Source organism: Panulirus ornatus, chromosome 64 (genome assembly GCF_036320965.1).
Source record: "Panulirus ornatus isolate Po-2019 chromosome 64, ASM3632096v1, whole genome shotgun sequence".
Classification (NCBI taxonomy): Eukaryota; Metazoa; Arthropoda; class Malacostraca; order Decapoda; family Palinuridae; genus Panulirus; species Panulirus ornatus.
This window is the reverse complement of record NC_092287.1, coordinates 6,243,339-6,263,968: the sequence shown is the minus strand read 5'-3', so window position 1 is coordinate 6,263,968 and position 20,630 is coordinate 6,243,339. Positions and strand designations below refer to the sequence as shown.

The following is a 20,630-nucleotide window of genomic DNA, read 5'->3' as shown; positions in this document are numbered from 1 at the left end:
GCCTTTTTTGGAATATCCTCACCTGGCCCCCTCTGTTCCTTCTTTTGGAAAATTAAAAAAAAAAAAAAAAAGAAGAGGGGAGGATTTCCAGCCCCCCGCTCCCATATATATATATATATATATATATATATATATATATATATATATATATATATATATATATATTTTTTTTTTTTTTTTTTTTTTTATACTTTGTCGCTGTCTCCCGCGTTTGCGAGGTAGCGCAAGGAAACAGACGAAAGAAATGGCCCAACCCCCCCCATACACATGTACATACACACGTCCACACACGCAAATATACATACCTACACAGCTTTCCATGGTTTACCCCGGACGCTTCACATGCCTTGATTCAATCCACTGACAGCACGTCAACCCCTGTATACCACATCGCTCCAATTCACTCTATTCCTTGCCCTCCTTTCACCCTCCTGCATGTTCAGGCCCCGATCACACAAAATCTTTTTCACTCCATCTTTCCACCTCCAATTTGGTCTCCCTCTTCTCCTTGTTCCCTCCACCTCCAACACATATATCCTCTTGGTCAATCTTTCCTCACTCATCCTCTCCATGTGCCCAAACCACTTCAAAACACCCTCTTCTGCTCTCTCAACCACGCTCTTTTTATTTCCACACATCTCTCTTACCCTTACGTTACTCACTCGATCAAACCACCTCACACCACACATTGTCCTATCCCCAGGGATATGTATATATATATATATATATATATATATATATATATATATATATATATATATATATATATATATATATATTTATTTATATATATTTATTATACTTTGTCGCTGTCTCCCGCGTTTGCGAGGTAGCGCAAGGAAACAGACGAAAGAAATGGCCCAACCCCCCCCATACACATGTATATACATACGTCCACACACGCAAATATACATACCTACACAGCTTTCCATGGTTTACCCCAGACGCTTCACATGCCCTGCTTCAATCCACTGACAGCACGTCAACCCCAGTATACCACATCGCTCCAATTCACTCTATTCCTTGCCCTCCTTTCATCCTCCTGCATGCTCAGGCCCCGATCACACAAAATCTTTTTCACTCCATCTTTCCACCTCCAATTTGGTCTCCCTCTTCTCCTTGTTCCCTCCACCTCCGACACATATATCCTCTTGGTCAATCTTTCCTCACTCATCCTCTCCATGTGCCCAAACCACTTCAAAACACCCTCTTCTGCTCTCTCAACCACGCTCTTTTTATTTCCACACATCTCTCTTACCCTTACGTTACTCACTCGATCAAACCACCTCACACCACACATTGTCCTCAAACATCTCATTTCCAGCACATCCATCCTCCTGTGCACAACTCTATCCATAGCCCACGCCTCGCAACCATACAACATTGTTGGAACCACTATTCCTTCAAACATACCCATTTTTGCTTTCCGAGATAATGTTCTCGACTTCCACACATTCTTCAAGGCCCCCAGGATTTTCGCCCCCTCCCCCACCCTATGATCCACTTCCACTTCCATGGTTCCATCCGCTGCCAGATCCACTCCCAGATATCTAAAACACTTCACTTCCTCCAGTTTTTCTCCATTCAAACTCACCTCCCAATTGACTTGACCCTCAACCCTACTGTACCTAATAACCTTGCTCTTATTCACATTTACTCGTAACTTTCTTCTTCCACACACTTTTCCAAACTCAGTCACCAGCTTCTGCAGTTTCTCACATGAATCAGCCACCAGCGCTGTATCATCAGCGAACAACAACTGACTCACTTCCCAAGCTCTCTCATCTCCAACAGACTTCATACTTGCCCCTCTTTCCAAAACTCTTGCATTTACCTCCCTAACAACCCCATCCATAAACAAATTAAACAACCATGGAGACATCACACACCCCTGCCGCAAATCTACATTCACTGAGAACCAATCGCTTTCCTCTCTTCCTACACGTACACATGCCTTACATCCTCGATAAAAACTTTTCACTGCTTCTAACAACTTTCCTCCCACACCATATATTCTTAATACCTTCCACAGAGCATCTCTATCAACTCTATCATATGCCTTCTCCAGATCCATAAATGCTACATACAAATCCATTTGCTTTTCTAAGTATTTCTCACATACATTCTTCAAAGCAAACACCTGATCCACACATCCTCTACCACTTCTGAAACCACACAGGAGGGTGAAAGGAGTGCAAGGAATAAGAGTGAATGGAATGATGTGGTATACCGGGGTCGACGTGCTGCCAGTGGACTGAACCAGGGCATGTGAAGCGTCTGGGGTAAACCATGGAAAGTTTTGTGGGGCCTGGATGTGGAAAGGGAGCTGTGGTTTCGGTGCATTACACATGACAGCTACAGACCGAGTGTGAACGAATGTGGCCTTTGCTGTCTTTTCCTTGAGCTACCTTCACACACGCGGGGGAGGGGGTGTGCCATTTCGTGTGGCGGGGGAAACAGATGAAGGCAGCATGCATGAATGTGTACATGTGCGTATATATGTACATATATGTATACACTGAAATGTATAGGTATGTATATGTGTGTGTATGGACGTGTATGTATGTACATGTGTATGTGGGTGGGATGGGCCATTCCTTCCTTCTGTTTCCCCGCACTACCTCGCTAACGCGGGAGGCAGCGACAAAGAATAAAAAAAAAAATGTCTATGTATGTATACATTGAAATGTATAGGTATGCATATGTGCGTGTGTGGGCATTTATGTATATAAGTGTGTATGTGGGTGGGTTGGGCCATTCTTTCATCAGTTTCCTTGCGCCATCTTACTAACGCCGGAGACAGCGATAAAGTATAATAAGTACACAAGTGGAAGGGTCATTCTTCATGTTTCCTGGTTTCCCGGTTAGAGAAGGAAGTGGCAAAGGGGAGTGATCTAAGAGAAAAGAGGTTTGTGTGTAGATAGAGTGAAGAAAGGCATTGGTTGAGTAAATGAAACAAAAGGAGTAGAAAATACAAAGGCAAGTTGTTCTTATACAAGTAGATCAAGTGTGTGACAAGTGGAAGGGGAAGGTAGGCATACAAGAAATGGTATTACAGTGGTGAAATAAACAATTGCTAATGAATAGAGTATAGTTGTATGGACAGTATCTGCAATTAAAGAGTGAAAGCGATTCTTTGGTATACGAGAAGAAGCTGCAGGAGATCAATTATCAATAAACTTCACAAGTAAAAAAAAAAAAAAAGAATATTTGGAAGAAAGTGAACAGTGCAAAAACATGAGGCCAAACAGAAGCATCAGATAGAGCAGACAGGGAAGTGGTAACAAGCAATGAAGAAGAAGAAAAAAGTTCTGAAGGCCAGCTGAATGTGCAAGATGATGGGGTCAAAGATATGAGGCATTTCAGAAAAGGAGGAACTCGGAACAAAATAATGGTGAATGGTTTGGTATGAGGATGAATTTCGGTGAATCTGTAAGAATAGATGGGATTGCAGTTAAACTTCTGAAGATAAAGACAGGCATGAAGCCTGTTTAGTAAAATTATATAATGGTATGGTGGATAAAAGTAAAGATTCAGTCTTAGGAGCAGTTCCATCTCACATATAGTAAAGATGCTGATAATAGATGCATTAAGATATAATTTGCCAATACAAAGCTCAGGAAATAAATCTACAAATGAATGTCTACAGCTTCAAACAGATAGAAAATAACCAACTGGGCTCATAGGTGGCAAATGAATTTTCATATTGGCAAGTGTAAAGTTCTGCATATTGGTAATAAAAATGAAAAAGTAAACTAAAGTATGAATTCTGTTGAACTGTACAAAGTACATCAGGAAAAAGACTGATACAATAATCTCTGCTGACCTAAAACCAAGTAAGCAGTACAAATAAATGGTGAAAAGGGGCATACACATTCTTGTATTCATAGGCAGGATTTCAAAATCCAAGTCCAAAGAAATCATCCTTCCTTTTAAACTCACAGGTTTGTCCACATCTTCAGTATTGTGTTCAGTTTTTGGGAAAAAAATTACAGCATCAAGCTACGAAGAGGATTCCTTGACAAATCCTTGGAGAGCAGATAAAAAGACGAAGCTATTTAGCCAAGAGAATGTTTTGAGATGATCTAATACAAGTATTTAAAACTATCAAAAGTTTTTGAAATTAAGACTTGATTCATCTGATTTCAGTCTAAGCAACAGATATAAACTCATGGGTAAACATTTTACCTCTAATGAGAAGTCTTTTTCTTCAACAGGACAATAAACACATGGAATGATTTGCCAATAAGAATGGTTGAAAGCAGTACCATAAACACGCTTAAAAACTGACAAGATAAATACTTTGCTTCATGTCCACAACTTACATTCTTTTCACCTCTGTCATGGACAATGTGCAGATTATTCTCTATGAATTATCTGTATACTCTAACTTTTTGCCACACTAATTTGAGTGCAATATCTTCCAGTATCTCAAACAGCCTTGACCCAATGGTCAATTACAGTTTGAATTCCTTTGTATTACAACCACAAAATGTCATTTCTTTTGGGAATTTCACTCTTCAGTCAATTATTAAAACCCATCCCAAGCATCATAATTACATACACAAAACTTAAGACAAGCCCTCCTCAAACTGAAGTTCAATCCTGAGGCAAATGCACTTTCTGATGAGGTTTAGACAGACCTTCCTCTTAGCCACGAGGGTGAAAAATGCCAAAGGCCTGAGCATGGCTCGTGTAGATTTCCTAAAAATGTTTTCCATTACCTAAGTACAAAGTGGGTAACCACATTCTAATAAACCCACTAAGATCCTATAGTAGGACAGAAATGAGCTTTTGAAAGGTAAGTCTAAGGCAAATGTTTAATCATGATCTTTTATCCAGGTGAATAACTGCACCAAAGGATAAAGTTACCAATTTTAAGTTGACTAGTGAAGAAAAACAAAATCAGGTACCCAAACTACGGTACTACTGCATTAATTGTTACCAAGTAGGCCAAAAGTGTAGCAAACTGCTTAATGCCATACCTGAAATCTTGTTCAAGTTGCTGAAAGTTATACAAGGTCAACATTAGTTCTTAGTTATTGAATTCCAAAGCAACAAACAGCATCTAATCAAAAACCAAAATAGTTAATAAAAAATTTGTAAGAGTATTTTCTTTTACAGTGTTTTAACACTCACTATACTGCATTGGTTTGGGTCATTACATATGAATTACACAACCCACAGAAATCCAAAATTCATTAGGGTAACAGACAACCAAAAGACCAACAATGGATGTCATATCATTCCATTATTTCTGCCATTTGGAACTTTTAAAATACAGGAGAAACCTAAGCCAGTATATTCTTACAGGAATGCATGCAGGATGACAATAACCATAACACAGCCAGAAGATTTAGAAGTTGCTTTACCATAAAGCTCCTGGCTAAAGTCTATGCTAGGGTATGGCTTTGTGACATCTCATTTTAAATCACTGACAGCAATCTTTGATTGCTTTTAACACTGTAGCAAGACTACTGCCCAGGTGCTCTGAAGTAGGAGGATCATTAACAGATCTAGATGCAACTCATGCCAGACAATGAAAACAACAGAGGGAAAAGGTGATGTTTTGTGCCCATTATACTGGCAAAATTAATAAATCAATTAAGCAGTACTGGGACAGTAATCAACTTAAGCCCCTACACAATACCAGTGCGATCATTTGCATAAAAGCTCTAGCACGCCTTTAATTTCATACAAAAGCATCATCTTAACTGGCTACATGTATAGTAATCCCCAAGGAGAACATGCTTTCTGTTGAAACCCCAAGAACAGTTACCTCCCCAAAAAATCATCATTCTTAGCTCCTGGAATGTTAGCATCCCAATCCCAGCAATCAATACAGAGGGTCTGACGACGAATCTCGTTGCATACTGCCTGTGAGGGGCAGCAGAGGGAGTTTAATTTAAATTTCATTCACTATAAAAAAAAAATTAAGTATAATGTAGAGGTTAATTTCAGTAGTGAGGAACAAAATTTCCATAAATACAAAATTTCCATACTATACCTGACTATGAAATGTGTACAACTTTACTGTGATGCCTTCCAATTTTACAAAGCAAGAAAAATGCACAAATTTCACACCAATTTCAACTCTTTACATGGCATTACGTACTGGAAAATTCCTTCAGTTAGTCGAATATCAAATTCCAGGTTTGGCAATGGAGGGTAATATATTAAATGTTGTAAATGACATTTTCAAAACACTATTAGTTGAAACCTTTTGGTAAATGGAAGCTTATTACTCAGCAATTAAAAAATCCTGTGTGTATTATGAACATGAATATTTCAGAGGTACCAGTGAGCACTAAGGAGGGCTTCATTTACATAACTTGGCATTCATTTTCATGGCATGAAATAACCGATATTCGTATCAACACAAAAATATAAGACAATTCAGACATTCAAATCACTAGTTGACCAAGTTACAATTATTTACACGTCTGAATACTTTACATCTACAAGTATGAAGCCCTGCCTTTATGCTCTAGCATAAGGAAAAAATAACACTATCAGGAAAAACATGCAATCTCTCTCCTTGCCACTTGAAAAGCTAAAGTACCTGCCCAAAAAGTCATCATTCTCATAAGACTTCAAGGGACTATAGTCATAGTCCCAGCACTCAATTGTCACACGCTGTCTTCGAATCACATTTGCTAAAGCCTGCACAAAAACCAATCATGATTATTTTGAATATACATTAACTACTGAAGATGCTTCATCAATTTGGTAATGATACAACTACACCTACATCTTATTAATACATACTGTCATAGTGCATCTTTATAACCTGTAAAAAGAAAAATCTTAAACTACAAGTATAAATGCCACAGCTGAAAAATAAGCACCATGGAAAGCCAATGAAAAGCCCAATACTGCCATTTATAACAAAGCAAATATACATAAATGCATAATTGTTATCTACATATTCAATCTTTACATGTGCCATGCATCCTTCATTTACACTTGCATGATAGATCTCAAAAGAGCAAAGGTTAAAATAAGGAGAGAATAAATTAATTACAATTTATATGCATTCCATAACCAGTTTTCAGTTTTATGGTGTACTGTCTGTGTAACACGTTCCTCTATGTGAAAATATAAGGAGGAATGACAATTATAAAAAGATAAAGACATGAGTGAACTCTGGAAATATAAGCCCTTGTCCATACATACAGACTAAAATATGCTATGGCCTGAATGTCAATCTTTTTCATTGGTCAAGCTCATGTAGAAAGACCATCTTTTCACCACAAAGATGTCTACCTTAACTGCTGGTAACATTACTGATATGATTTACTATAAAATGTACACCTGACTTTCTCACCTCCCTAGTAAATCGTCCTTGGTTGGTCCATCATCTACATCGAAAACCTCAAATTCTATTGCTTGGCTTCGAATTACATCAGTCAAGAACTGTCGAGTATTAAGTGAAGGAGGGAGACAAAATGACATTTACATTATAAAAATAAAATTTAACAAGTGAAATTCTAAATAAACGTTACTGAAAATAATAGCAGGAAATTAAAATTCAAAATCCTAGAATACTGAATTTTCATTATTCAGGCAGACCTCACATTCAACATACCTTTACCTATGATATTAGATTTAGACAATACAAGCATAACACAAAGGTCATAAGCCAAAAACCTCCAGATGCAAACATTTCTAATCTAGTTCATGTTACAGACTTGCATTTAGTTATAAACCAATTTCATCAGGTCCTTTTTATCCAATGGGTACTGCAAATGTTACCCAGAAGACTAACATCTATGTGATGTGTTAAATTCTTTCAATTTCTTGAGTGTGTTTAATAACTTTGCAACTACCAAAGGGACCATAATTGATTTTGCATAAAACACCCCAAGTAATGTTATAAAATGTCAAAAAGGAGGTATCCCTTTCTATGTTAAGGTACACTACATCCCTCCAGAACTAGTGTAAAAATGAACTTCAATGTAATATGTTACTAGGGAGATTGCAAGTGTGAAACATCCCAGTTTAATCAGTATCATGACCTATTAACATTAAGGGTACACATTCAGAAATTACAATATAAATGAAGGTTTTTCACTTACACTTGAAGATCAAGAGGATTCATTTTCTTTGTATAACAGTGTGTTTTCAATTCAAACATAAGGAGCTTAACATAAAAAGAAGTATCTTGATTCCCATCTACGTGGGGTGAAGAAAGTGCACGTATGCATCTTTTGCGAAGATTAACAGTGCAAAACCATACAAGCTGGCTATTAAATCAATATATTTATCTGTCAAGAATTTCATAACTTTTGAATCAAGCATTATTTGGCAATTCACATTTTCATCAATTTCCTCAACATATTTCAATATCCAGTTGAAGACAGTCAAAAACTTGTTTATTTCATATGACCTCCAGATACTTGAATAACTATAAAATAGCCAGCTAATCTATGTTACTTTTACATACAGCCATATCTGTGTCCTCATTCTATGAAAGTTTTAATTTTAAATACCATTTGCTTATTCATATCATTAGCATACTCAAATTGTATTTCATCTTAATGCATACGTATAACTTTTTAAGCAGAAAAAACTTCATGGCTGATAATATACTACATCCTATTCTCATAGTACATGATGAGTTTGAGAAAATCAAGCTAGATAAGTACAACAAAGTAATCCCCATCTTGCAACAGACATTATCAAATGCACTTCTATTTCATCTCCATGCTGTTTCATCATTAACGAGACTTCTCATGAGGAAGCTACATCTTTCAGTGTCTTAAAACCATAAGACTATCAATGGCATTTTACCATTGTGTTAAACTATCATACAGAGTGAACTTGCATACTGTACGTTTTAGCATATACACATTGCCTTTTTCCGTAAATTTGAAACTGCTACATTTATGATGCAGCTCAGGAAAACTTTACTCTAGTCATTACCTAAAGATAAGGTTTTCTTACCTTTTCTTAATTCTCTCAACCCATCAAAGTTGTCTTTGATGACAAGAAACTACTAGCCCTCTGCTTTGTGCTGAAGCAAAGTTTCTCAAGACATTATCAGCATTCATTTCAAGATGCAAAACTAATCATTAATTTGGACTTGGGATAGATCAAGATGGTCACAAGCATTTTCACGCAATAGCAATCAAGTTTTCCATCACAAGCAAAGCAGAAAGAAAACAAAAGTTCTAAGGAAAAACAATTACATTTAAAGAAAGAAGTAATAAAACCTAACCCTTTAGCTATTTAATTACCCAAGACCTGTTGCAAAGTAAGTGAGAGGAAATAACCGTCTTTGCAATTGAGAGGAAATAACCATGTCTTGTGGTCGTTGTCATCAATTTTGTAGTATGTATGTATAATGATAAAGCAGCAACAGAATTAAGTATCATGCATTCAACTGTCTTCCAAGATAAGTATATATGCACATAACAGGAAAGAGGGGCAAGTATGAAGTCTGTTGGGGATGAGAGAGCTTGGGAAGTGAGTCAGTTGTTGTTCGCTGATGATACAGCGCTGGTGGCGGATTCATGTGAGAAACTGCAGAAGCTGGAGACGGAGTTTGGTAAAGTGTGTGGAAGAAGAAAGTTAAGAGTAAATGTGAATAAGAGCAAGGTTATTAGGTACAGTAGGGTTGAGGGTCAAGTCAATTGGGAGGTGAGTTTGAATGGAGAAAAACTGGAGGAAGTGAAGTGTTTTAGATATCTGGGAGTGGATCTGTCAGCGGATGGAACCATGGAAGTGGAAGTGGATCATAGGGTGGGGGAGGGGGCGAAAATTTTGGGAGCCTTGAAAAATGTGTGGAAGTCGAGAACATTATCCCGGAAAGCAAAAATGGGTATGTTTGAAGGAATAGTGGTTCCAACAATGTTGTATGGTTGCGAGGCGTGGGCTATGGATAGAGTTGTGCGCAGGAGGATGGATGTGCTGGAAATGAGATGTTTGAGGACAATGTGTGGTGTGAGGTGGTTTGATCGAGTAAGTAACGTAAGGGTAAGAGAGATGTGTGGAAATAAAAAGAGCGTGGTTGAGAGAGCAGAAGAGGGTGTTTTGAAATGGTTTGGGCACATGGAGAGAATGAGTGAGGAAAGATTGACCAAGAGGATATATGTGTCGGAGGTGGAGGGAACGAGGAGAAGAGGGAGACCAAATTGGAGGTGGAAAGATGGAGTGAAAAGGATTTTGTGTGATCGGGGCCTGAACATGCAGGAGGGTGAAAGGAGGGCAAGAAATAGAGTGAATTGGAGCGATGTGGTATACAGGGGTTGACGTGCTGTCAGTGGATTGAATCAAGGCATGTGAAGCGTCTGGGGTAAACCATGGAAAGCTGTGTAGGTATGTATATTTGTGTGTGTGGACGTGTGTATGTACATGTGTATGGGGGGGTTGGGCCATTTCTTTCGTCTGTTTCCTTGCGCTACCTCGCAAACGCGGGAGACAGCGACAAAGTATAAAAAAAAAAAAAAAAAAAAAAAAAAAAAAAACAGGAAGTATAAGGTCGTCTTGTTAATCACCCACATACACTAGTCAATTGACTTTAATCACCTACATGTAATGTACCGGGAAGGAGTTTTACATTCTTGGGTCCTCATCTCCAATATTTTCTGCTATGTAATGTACCGGGAAGGAGTTTTACATTCTTTAGGCCTCATCTGCAATATTTTCTGCTATCTGAAAATCTCTAAATTCTGAATGCAGTACTATTAATGTCTTCAATTTAGTCCTCTCGACCACCTCTCACTGTAAACGTACTTTTTTACATCTTTTAAAACAAGTTTCTTAAATTTCAGGTTATCCTTTTTACACCTAGATCTCTAAAAAGACTTAACTGTCCATTTCATCACTCTTAAAATTGAATGCTGTGATGATTAGGTCAACCCCTTATTCTTTCTCTTTCTGGGTGGACAAATCCTATCCTTGAGCCTTTCTCTGCAACTCTGCTCAACTCTAGGAATATCTTGTTGCCCTCCTCCGGACCTTCTCTATAACTCTGAGCTTCTTTACGTTTGATGACCAAAATTCTAGTTTTGGCTTTAAGTACGATTTGAACAGTCTGCCAAATAATTCCTTATCCATAAACTTGAATGCAGTTCAGTAATTTAAAAGACAGTTAGCCTCCTTAACTACTCTAGGGTGAGAGACTGGTGTAGAAAGTTATGGACACTGTTGACTTTCTCAGATTCCTGAAGCTTATTTTCTGCATAATGATAATCACATCATGGCCTTTTGCTGTCACCCATTCACTTCATTTTACATTTACTCAGGTTTAACTTCATCAACCATGTTTTCAATCAGCTCCAAGTCAGTAAAGATCCCTTGTAAATTAATGCATTCCTCCAGGCTTTTCTTCTCCTTCAAGACCTTTGTATCATATGTTCACATTTAGGTAGATCATTTCCATGGATCAATAACAGTAATGGTGCCAGTAACGGTGTTATGTTAATCTTTGTATTACACAACCATCGGTCAGTATCCATTACAAGTGTATGCATGTAAATGTTTTATCATTCATCTGTACAATAAATACAGTTCAACACATGGGCACTCCATATCAAACTTGGTATCAAAATATTTATTCATAAAATCTACAATTACAGCTATTTCACCAAATGCTTCATGAACCTACAACTGTTCCTATACAATGATTTCCTTAATACTCTTGAAATTATTCTTATTTTTTGTTCTAACATACCTATTTTTTCCAATTCTAAAGTTGCTTAATTTTACTATAAATCTAGACTTATCCAGACACTTTTATGTTTTAAACATTACTGCCCTTTTTCTTACAGTACAGATGATATGCCATGCCATGCTTACTACTTGCTGATCACCTTCCACCACATCTGTCTCCAAACTGGATAACAATTCATGTCTAATGTATGATGTATACACTTTCTTAGTAATTATGTCAGTCATGATATGCAATTCTTGTATTGATCCAGTATGAGAACCTCAATTCTCTTGGCGAAGTTCTAGTAACAGAATAACCCAAAGTCCATTATACAGTGCATTTACTGACCATTACAGAATTGGTCGAGTTCCATACTTGCAAGATTCAATCTCTAACTTTACAAAACTTCTCTCAACTTTTTTGTTTGCATTCAGTCTCTCCTCTCCCAGTAAGTTGGCTTTTATTTTAGGTGCATTCTTTGTTAACCTCCTGTGGACTTTCAGCATATCTTAAATCTGTCTTATAATGGGGTAAACAAGCTGTCGACATTCTACATGTCTATGTACATATGTGTATCCACATCTGCATCAACTGTTGGCCCTGCGCATATGACTGCGTCCTTTTACAAGTTTTTGCTTTAGCTTCCTACCTTGATTAATTACAGTATAATCGCAATACAAAAATGTCCAGCATTAAGTAAACTACAGTTGACAAAAACAAAAATGTTCAGCATTAAGTAAACTATAATTGACAATCTCCCTAAAATGACATCCAGCTTTAAAGAACTATCACCATTTTGGATATATTCACCTAACTGATGGCCATAATTATGAGGCCCATTTGTTGCATTTCATTGATTTTTGGCAATTCACCTTACCCTAAGACCATCATGGAAATTATATGAATTTTGCTCAAATCAATGAAGAGACATTCTATTGCTGTCATTTTGATGTACGTCTCAAGTGCAAACAACGTTTAATATGACTAACCTCACAACAGAAATCCCATTTGGGGTTGACGGTATTATTGATAGTCTTTGTTTGGAACTTCTGTGCACCTAAACGAAGGATGCAGTAAGGATCAGACTTGCCCATCCCCATCAGGCCAACATCTTTCTTCATCAGATTCTGTGCTTCTATGACATGGATTCGTAGCACACCCTAGTGGAGACAAAAATCATACCTGCTTATATAAATCAATTATATAAAGTATTGAATATTACAAAAAGTTTGTGGTATACAAATGACAAAGTAATGCAATATTCAGAGCATTATGAAACAGTACTTAAGCAACCCCATCTTATGGTCTACAAACATGTATGAGGACTGGAGCCATGGGAATACATTAAAGCAAGGGAAAATTATTCCTCTTACAAGTCAATGCATAAAGTGAATATTCTAGATTATCAAGCATACAACATTTTGCTGTGTTAATTGGTTATACAGATTAATGAATTCAAGAATGTATTTCAACTTACAGCAGGAGATGGGCATTTCAAATCTGCCGTGTTGATGTCCTCCACAAGTTGAATGGGGTATCTGTTGGGCAGCACCATCATGTGTGCAATCTGCTCTATTACTATACTCCTCAGTATGTCGCTGCAAAAAAATAAAATTAAAATCCTCAAGGAAAATTCCAAGGCTAATTTTTTCTGCAGCAAAAAAGCTAGTATCCCCTCCATTCTGATGAAACCTGAAGGGCTATGCAGAACCTAAAGGGCACTGTCCTCAACTGCTTTGCTTGGTTTCCTGTCTTCAAAGCAGAATATTTTCTGGGATGAATGGGAATGAGCTAGTATGCACCCTTCATATCCACACTGTCTTACTGTTTAGCTTTAGAAACTGATGGATCACCCTTTATAACCACACACTGTCTTACTGGTTAGCTTTAGAAACTGATGGACTGTCTATAAGGAAGCCATCCTGAATTTCTTTTGCAGATGGAGGCAGATAATAAATACATGTCTAGAATCACTACTTAATGTCCTATTTAGTAATAGGAAATAAAGTGCTGACAAAAGGGAAAAAAACTATAACTTCAAAGTATTTATGTACACAGGGTTATCAACATAGCTAGAGTTATGAAGCACTGGAAAGACAATAGATTCCGAGCAATCATTAGATAAAAATACAACAATTCTAAGCTTTACTTCAATACATCTTAAATAACTGGGGAATGTGTGTGCACAAATGAACCAGTTTCTTCCTCCTTATATGGGAAAAGCAATTATAAATATACAAAAAGTTTTGGTCTAAATTCATTCAGGATTTTTCAGTATTGTTAGTTCAACTGGACCTGGGGACAATGTTTAAAAATCTCTGCTCACTGTCAGGCTTGATGTCAAGAAAATGGAAATAAAAGTGTAGAATACAGAATAATCATACTAATCTAAAAAGGGTTATAATATCAAATTAGCACCTTAAATGTGGCAAAGGGACTCAAAATTAATCAAATGACCCATTTCACAGTCATACTCTAAAATTACAATATACAGCAGTTTCAGTACACTCACCTTAATCCAGGCATGTCAAACACATCAGCCAGCCCAATAAGGTTGAAGTCGACATCAGGATTGTTGAGGAAAAATACTTGCAGGCCACCCACAAGAGGAATCTGTCTCACTAGTGGCTTCATCACCACCCGCATCCTTCCAGAAATCTGAGTTGTGAAATAATATATATATCCATGAACAAGTTTTGTTCTGAATGGTGGCTAACACACGAGTCTCTTCCACAACCAGTATTTACATACATCCTCACTGACCACTTTTTATCAAGAAATTCCCTGATTTGTTCTTTCCACAATTTTTCATTACTTGTAAAAATACCCTCAAGAATTACCCAACCTATAAGCAGTTGATCAAAGTCTTATTTGCAAGCAGAGTATGTTTTATACTCGCATCTTCTTTCCTATGGACAGACACATTCACAATAAGTTTTTCCTTCTTACCAACTATCAAAGTTTTACACCATTCCTCAACTTTGGGGTAAACTGACATTTCTTTTAGTAAGCATGAACACTAGTTCAGTACACTAACAAAACCTTTTCACACAAGTCTCTTAGATGATTTCATGATGGTTAAACCCTAAACATGAATAAAGAGTATTAGCTTATCTTATCTAAATCAATAAAGAAATACTGTACAGAGAAATCCTTCAACACAATCCATAAAATGCACAGGATAAACCTACTTTCAGTCATCTCTACTGTTCTTCTAGTGTTAATAGCAACTTAAGACATTTTGGGTATTACTGCCACATTTCAGCCTTTTTCATAAACTATGACAGATGAATTTTAAATGCAAGACATTGTGCATCAAACTGGTAACTGACCATTTTTGGCTCTTTAGGAATAAGAGTTCATAAAAACAAGGCCCTTCCCCTACCATACTTTGACCAGCTGTCATATTTGGCCAAAACTCATTTTTTAACATCTACAGTGCCAATTACATGTGTCACCTACCTTTTCCCCTTCTCTCCCTACACTATATCCTCCTAAACCCACACAGTGCTGGATCCACCATTAGTTGAAAATTTTGAAAACCTGCTGTGCCTGCATTTTGTCTGGATTAAAAAAAAGCCAATTTAGGTTGTGAATATACCATAATCCATCTAATTTCCACTGGTGTTGAATGTCAGTAGAAAGATACTTTATAACAAGTCCCATGAAATGAATGAATTGGACCAAATCATATTTAGACCTTTTATTAACATCCCACTGGGGTCAAATGCATACTTGTAGTTTCTGCCCCATTCTTCTACAGAAATTCGGCTTATGTTGCTGAAACTTGTCACCAGTATCCCATCTTATGATTCCCTTGTTCAGTAAAGTCTTAGCACAAATATGTTGTATATGAATAACAATAAGCAAGCTGCATTTGCCTGCAAATGTTGGCCTTTCTAGTTTCTTTCCTTTTTCATTAAAGGCTGTGGCAAATAACATTCCTTTCAAAAAAAGTTTCTCCAAATTCATCAAACTCTGCCAAAAGCACAAACGAAGTCTTTAACCTCCTCCCCTTTACTCTATCAAAGATTATCTACCATTTTCAAATTCACAATCTGTGCTTTATCGATTCAGTTTTGATACAAAAGGTAAAAGTATGAGAAAAGTAATACATACTGCTGCAAGAACAAACAAGAGCTAGCAAGTCACCCCTTATGCATTGATAACTAATGGATGCAAAAAGTCTCATTAATACCAGGAGTAAATGTCATACTATACCTGTAAATCCTTGATGCCCATTTTGAATTTGGAAACACTCACTTCAAATTTGCAATCTCCAGCATAACTGAAATCATAACACGATAGTTCATTACAAAATGTACTGTATCCAGTGATTAAACAAACATTTCCATTTCAAATGCAAAAGAAGTCTAAATCTACTCTAATCTACATGGGGATTATATAAACACACTACCACAACCAGAAAATCTGCAAGTAGCAAATTCAACTTTATATTTCAAAAACATTTTACGTACGAGTTTACTGGAAAACGAATGTTTTTGCATTAGGTGCTACAAGTTACAACAATTAAGGGCACTTTCCTATCTGTACCATGTATGCATCTAAATACTGTCATGGTAATAAAAAGACCAATGACCACATTAACTTCTAAAATTTTGTACATAGTGGGACTAAACAAATTCACCAGTAGAATTTTGTAAATTTCAGTAACATTGGAAATGCCTTTACTATCATGAAATAATTTTTATAGTGACAATGTTGCATTCATTCATCCTTTTATTTAACTTTGCTAAAGATAAGAAGCAACTTTCAAAAGTTATATTTCGACTGTACTCACGCAAAATCCATATCCATGATTATCTCATGTCGTGAAGTGTCATCATAAACCTTAACACCAGAAAGCCTTGGTGGAGTGTCTCCAAGAATGATCTTCTCAAACTTGAAGCCACTGAGTTTGTATTCCTCCAATGCAGTACGCATGCTAGGTTCAATGGAAAACTTGCAGAGGTCTTGTACATAGTGTCCAGCATAGGGCCACAGTTGACGAATTATCTGCAACAACAGGTATATGCACATATATAAAAAAACTGTACCTGCATTTTGTACACACAAAAAAAAAAAAACTATAGCCACAACTGGTTATGGTGAAAACTTCACATTAAGTCAATATTCATATCCAAAGGACAATGCTACACCTTTTTAAAATGTGGAGAATCACTCAAGCAACAAATTACAATATCATATGATAAAAAAGGAGCCTCTCGATGAACCCGAGGCCCTAAGGCAGCACCCTCCCCACCTGCCCCAGTTCCATTAGGCCCACAGACAGGATGTTCTTTAAGCAACTCTCCAAAAATGTATAACAGCCTTCAAAACAAATATATATAAAGACAGGCTTTTTGCCAATCGAAACATTCACAAAAGCAAGATTAATAGAATAATATAAAATTTAGAATCAAATTGAAAAGTGAAAAAACTAAAACCTGAACTACAGAAAAATGGATTCCTGATAGATTTCTATCACGGATGTTGTCCAGTATCTAGACATGATGACCAATTGCCCTATACCTTAAGGAACTAGTTTCATACACTATCAACAAATTAGTAAAACAACTTTGTCCTTGTAAAAGGGATGATACAGCTTATTTTTACTGCTGTCTGTACCTACAGTGTATAAGGAACAGTACAGGATGCTATTAAATGTTAACATTCAATATTTCAACATACATTACCCTTATCAAGACATTTAATGTAATTTCAATGACTATGTATCAAAACCCTACTCTTTTTACCTATATAATCACCTTGCCTCAATATACTGTATAAACCTAAAATATTGTTCAATCTGACGATTGAAGATATTCATGATCAGCAAGAAAAGGTTAAGAAACTTGTCTCAAATTGAGATAATCCTGTTCTCACAGGAACATGTACATGCAGTACTTACAAAAGCAACTATCATACTTTACTTTCCTCCACCTTACATAAGGTAAGGTCCTCTGGTCACCCATCCTCACCTCTCCCTCGCAACAATGCGAGGTCACAAACCTACTTGAGCTCATCCTTCTCCTATCCCTAGTGTGGACAACCTACACGCTATGGCCACGGTTTCACCCCACAAAGACCATGCCATAGCTACACAAGCACTATCCTGAACCCTGACCTCAACATGACCATACAAGCAATACCCAACTTCACTTCAGCACCTACCTTGTTGAGCCACTCCACACGCTCCATGTCTGGGAACGTTACCTGCAAATAGAATACTTGCATTAATATCACACACTTAACTTGTAAAGTACATATAGAGTTATATGCACCGATATATTGTGTGTAACCTGCAATAACCACAACAGCAAATCAAAACAGTGACTTCTAAACAAAACCAGTTAAAGTAGAAGGGTTGAAAATGATCAGTGCCCTAGTAATTAGTAGTGGTGGTAGTGGTGGCTGCTGTAATTATGATGGTTGTGGTAGGGTGTGGCAGATGTGAGGGCTAGAAAGGTTCATCATGAGTGTTCACATGCCAGTCACGGCCCAAAAGTTCCCAGCCTTAACAGCTGCCTACCAAAATCTTCCAGGTGTCCCACGGTATAACTTGTACACACACACCACCAATTTCATATCTGTTCATCATAACGCTACACTGCACATTCACCATACACCTATGCAGCACTCAAAGTGTCTAATGGAGTAAATTAATCATATCCTCAAACATATTCACCAACCCTACGCTGTGCATTCATCAAATCTCAACATGAATGTTCTTAAAATCCACATGTCCCACATTCAACGGTCCCCGTGTAGCACAGCACGTTCATCTGGTCCCCATGCAGTACGTTCATCATTTCCCTACACAGTACAGTCATCAAGACCAATATATTCAACAAACATGTTCATATCCCAATATGCTCCTAACACCTAAGAAGCTTATGATGTCATATCCCAACATCTTCAACATATCCTAAGACATTCATCCTACGGTAATTGGTTCATCATATCTGCGTGCAATTACCATAACCCTTTGTTCGTAGACCTATACATTCCTATCCCTGTAAGTTAACATCCCTTTAACAGTCACATCCTTGTATGCTAATACTATACATTCATACACCTAGTTTAATGGACTTCTCAGCAGTAGTGGCTAACGTTCCTAACGTGACGCATTCATGAGCCAAACAGGGTCGAGCGTAAGTTCGAATCCTAGTGGCAAGAAAACCTTTCCACAGTCATCCTAACTGTTCATCCACCCCTAGGGCGTTAGCAAGGTAGAGCAAGGAAACAGACGAAGGAATGGCCCAACCCACCCACATACACATGTATATACATACACGTCCACACACGCACATATACATACCTATACAATTCAACGTGTATTTATATATATATATATATATATATATATATATATATATATATATATATATATATATATATATATATATATGCACATGTACATAATTCATACTTGCTACCTTAATTCATTCCCGTCGCCACTCCGCCACACATGAAATGAAACCCCCCTCCCACAACACGCGCGCGAAGTAGCGCTAGGAAGAGGCAACAGAGGCCACATTCGTTCACACTCAGTCTCTAGCTGTAATGTATAATGCACCGAAATCACAGCTCCCTTTTCACATCCAGGCCCCACAAAACTTTTCACCGTTTACCCCAGACGCTTCACATGCCCTGGTTCAATCCATTGACAGCACGTCGACCCCCGTATAACACATCGTTCCAATTCACTCTATTCCTTGCACGCCTTTCATCCTCCTGCTTGTTCAGGCCCCGATCGCTCAAAATCTTTTTCACTCCATCCTTCCACCTCCAATTTGGTCTCACTTCTCCTCGTTCCCTCCACTTCTGACACATATATCCTTTTTGTCAATCTGTCCTCTCATTCTCTCCATGTGACCAAACCATTTCAATACACCTTCTGCTTTCTCAACCACACTTCTTTTTACCACACATCTCTCTTACCCTTTCATTACTTATTCGGTCAAACCACCTCACACCACATTGTCCCCAAACATCTCATTTCCAACACATCCACCCTCCTCCACACAACCCTATCTATAGCCCACGCCTTGCAACCATATAACATTGTTGGAACCACTATTCCTTCAAACATATCCATTTTTGCTTTCCGAGATAATGTTATCCCCTACCACACATTCTTCAACGCTCCCAAAACCTTCGCACCCTTCCCCACCATGTGACTCACTCACGCTTCCATGGTTCCATCCACTGCTAAATTCACTCCCTGATATCTAGAACACTACTTCCTCCAGTTTTTCTCCATTCAAACTTTCCTCCCAATTGACTTGTCCATCAACCCTACTGTACCTAATTACCTTGCTCTTATTCACATATACTCTAAGCTTTCTTCTTTCACACACTTTACCAAACTCAGTCACCAGCATCAGCAGTTTCTCACCCGAATCAGCCACCTGTATCATCCGCGAACAACAACCGACTCGCTTCCCAAGCCCTCTCATCCACAACAGACTGCATACCTGCCCCTCTCTCCAAAACTCTTGCATTCATCTCCCTAACAACCCCATCCATAAACAAATTAAACAACCATGGAGACATCACACCCCCCCTGCCGCAAACCGACATTCACTGGAAACCAACCACTTTCCTCTCTTCCTACTCGTACACATGCCGTACATCCTCGATAAAAACTTTTCATTGCTTCTAGCAACTTTCCTCCCACACCATATACTCTCAATACCTTCCACAGAACATCTCTACCAACTATCGTATGCCTTCTCAAGATCCATAAATGCTACATACAAATCCATTTGTTTTTCTAAGTATTTCTCATACATTCTTTAAAGCAAACACCTAATCCACACATCCTTTACCACTTCTGAAACCACACTGCTCTTCCCCAATCTGATGCTCTGTACATGCCTTTACCCTCTCAATCAATACCCTCCCATACAATTTCCCAGGAATACTCAACAAACTTATACCTCTAATTTAAACACTCACCTTTATCCCC

The 20,630-nt window shown here is 37.7% G+C and overlaps 1 protein-coding gene across 8 annotated transcripts in view; it reads right to left on the bottom strand.

Moving 5' to 3' along the window:
- The window catches only part of Esyt2 (extended synaptotagmin-like protein 2), a 102,929-nt gene that overhangs the window by 51,542 nt on the left and 30,757 nt on the right, over positions 1–20,630 (bottom strand). For 3 of the 8 annotated variants that reach the window (XM_071657134.1, XM_071657142.1, XM_071657138.1), the window contains exons 2-8: positions 17,831–17,872; positions 16,458–16,672; positions 15,878–15,944; positions 14,169–14,314; positions 13,134–13,254; positions 12,646–12,816; positions 6,563–6,663 (exon numbers count right to left, since the gene is read on the bottom strand). In XM_071657134.1, coding sequence (XP_071513235.1) covers positions 6,563–6,663; positions 12,646–12,816; positions 13,134–13,254; positions 14,169–14,314; positions 15,878–15,944; positions 16,458–16,672; positions 17,831–17,872 — 863 coding nt within the window. Of the gene's footprint in view, positions 1–5,779; positions 5,878–6,562; positions 6,664–7,327; positions 7,417–12,645; positions 12,817–13,133; positions 13,255–14,168; positions 14,315–15,877; positions 15,945–16,457; positions 16,673–17,830; positions 17,873–20,630 lie in introns of all 8 variants that reach the window. The other 5 variants (XM_071657137.1, XM_071657143.1, XM_071657141.1 and 2 more) reach the window with 3 other exon arrangements.